The sequence below is a fragment of the Sander lucioperca genome, chromosome 17 (assembly GCF_008315115.2).
Source record: "Sander lucioperca isolate FBNREF2018 chromosome 17, SLUC_FBN_1.2, whole genome shotgun sequence".
NCBI lineage: Eukaryota > Metazoa > Chordata > Actinopteri > Perciformes > Percidae > Sander > Sander lucioperca.
In genome coordinates, this window is record NC_050189.1 from 759,834 (window position 1) to 762,333 (window position 2,500).

At 42.5% G+C, this 2,500-nt stretch overlaps 1 protein-coding gene across 4 annotated transcripts in view; it reads left to right on the forward strand.

Moving 5' to 3' along the window:
• The window catches only part of LOC116060772 (type II inositol 3,4-bisphosphate 4-phosphatase-like), a 52,121-nt gene that overhangs the window by 16,678 nt on the left and 32,943 nt on the right, over window positions 1-2,500 (forward strand). For all 4 annotated transcript variants that reach the window (XM_031314510.2, XM_035994285.1, XM_035994286.1 and 1 more), the window contains one exon: window positions 2,338-2,417. In XM_031314510.2, the coding sequence (XP_031170370.2) occupies window positions 2,338-2,417 (80 nt within the window). The remainder of the gene's footprint in view (window positions 1-2,337; window positions 2,418-2,500) is intronic.

Genomic DNA, 2,500 nt, shown 5'->3' on the forward strand with positions numbered 1-2,500 from the left:
ATACCCACCAGGTCCGGATTTGTTGCGTAACGGCTGCGGCCAGCCGACCACGAGATCTCGCGAATTCATGTATGTTCGCGCGATATAACAGGATGTAGTTTCTATAAACAGAACCACAAAACTAGAGGTCGACCTGTGCAGGTAGAGCATTGAATTCCCCCAGCAGATCTTTCCTGATGTCGTCCACCACCACCGGCCCGACTCTCTCCGGCTTCCCCCCCAAACAAGACTCCATCATCTTCCTGATGCGTTTACGAAGTATTTAAAGACGAAAACATCGATAGTTGATTGGTGGAACTATCGTTATCGGCAAAAATCCATACCGATAGTTTTTCCTGGTTGCGTCCGTTGCTGGAGTGGCTGAGAAGCGCGCACGCTGTCATTCATTACACAGTACGCGAGAGCTGAGAAGGGTCTGCTGGCATCATGCGTTACAACAGCGGCCTCTAGAGGCGAAATAAAAACTATCACTGATGCCTCGTGCTGTTTATTTTCGACACGTGTTACTGCGCGCTGCACGGAGAGCACATGCTGCGCGGAGAAGGCTGACATCAGATGCGTGTTTAAAGCATCGACAGCAAAAAGGTATGTATACAGTACATGTTGTCATATCATTATAAAGTTATTAATTTGTTGAATAGATGCTGCATTAGTAGAGAAAGAACAGCACAACTGTATTTGTTTGCTTTCGAGGCTGAGATGACGCTAAACATTAGCAGTAGGCTAACTTACCTCAAGCGGTTAAAACACTGACAAAAATAAACGCAAGTCCGACCCAAATGTCAGAATCGGAACCCTAAAGGATCGTCCACGATCCCAAACGGCACCTCTGATTCATATTTAGATAATTTAATAACAGTTAAACGTAGAGACTTACTTATTGCTGCAGCTAAAAGCTAATGAGTTAGCCGTCACGGGGGTGTCTTTGGTGTCTTTCTAGCCTTTACAGGTGATTTTCTATCCAGCCTGGAACTTGTGCCTTTTTCGGGGTTGTTGAGCATTAAATCCAAACTGTTACATCCAAGATTTATCCACTTGATGTCCATAATTCATCACGTTTTCGGTCATTTCTGCCACTAACTCCGTGCTACCCATAGACAGTAGGTGCTACCGACAAGGGAATCTCCCATGATGCCTTTGTTTATGTTTTCAACCAATGGGAAGGCAGGTGCGTCACATATTACGCCTTATATGGGCATCCAAGCGAGAACAAAGAGTATAAAGTGGGAAAGATAGATCCCTCCAGGTCAGAGATCGTCTGTTACCGTTCTAAACCGTTCTACAGAGAAGAATGGCGTCACTGTTTTGAGATTTGGCATACATTTGGGCCTTTTTTGAAGAAATGTAAATAGTTTGTCCTTTTATATGAATTATAATGCTCATTATGTTTTTATTTTTATAATAAAGTTCAGCACTGTTTTACTTGGAGTGTCAGACGTTCTGCAGTCAGTGAAAATACACACATTGACTTTAATGGAAACCTAATGACTCCGTCGACGTTCCGGAGACGTTCCGCAGACGTTCCGCAGACGTTCCGCATCCAGTGAAAATTGCCGGTTACAGTATTTCATTTTCACGCCACGTCTACTTCTGTTTCTGCTTCTGATGATAGGCTGACTGGCCGATTTTCGACATTTTTACCGCTTCTTTCGACATTATTACCGTGTTTTTTTTTCCGACATTTTTAGTGTTTTTTTTAAACATTTTTATCGGGTTTTTTTCCGACATTTTTGCCGGTTTTTTTTCGACATTTTTACCGTTTCTTTCGACATTTTTACCGGGTTTTTTTTTGTTGACATTTTTACTTCGACATTTTTACCAGGGTTTTTTTCGACAGTTTTACCGTTTTTCTTGACATTTTTACCGTTTTTCTTCGACATTTTTACCGTTTTTTTCCGACATTTTTATCTTTCTTTCGACATTTTTACCATTTTTTTTTCGACATTTTTACCATTTCTTTCAACATTTTTACCGTTTCTTTCAACATTTTTACCGTTTTTCACGACATTTTTACTGCTTTTCTAAATTTTTACAGCTTTTTCCGAAATTTTTGCTGTTTTTTACAACAGTACAACAGTATGTGTAGTAGGGGGTCCCTGCTACGTCTCTCTTTCACTTAAGGGGTCCTTGGCTAAAAACAACCGTTGAAGATCCCTGCTTTACAGTATTTAATTTTCACGCCACGTCTACTTCTGTTTCTGCCAACGGAAAACCTTCCATGAACCGGATTACTGCCGGATTAGAGCAGGGACATGTACGGAGAGAGAGAGTGCCAGAAACAAACTGAACTGTGCCAGTGTACCGTGTAACACAGCTCTTTGTTTCTCTCTCTGGTAGAGGAGCTTTCTGGGTTTCACCTCCTTCTCCGTCAGAGATCTGCTCCGGTCCAAAGAGCCTCACATCTCGCTCAGCCTCAGGTAAGACACAGCTCCTCCTGTCTCACCTATCCTCCAGCCTGTGGCCCTTTAACCCTTTGTGTTGTCCGTAGGCATATTTTGCG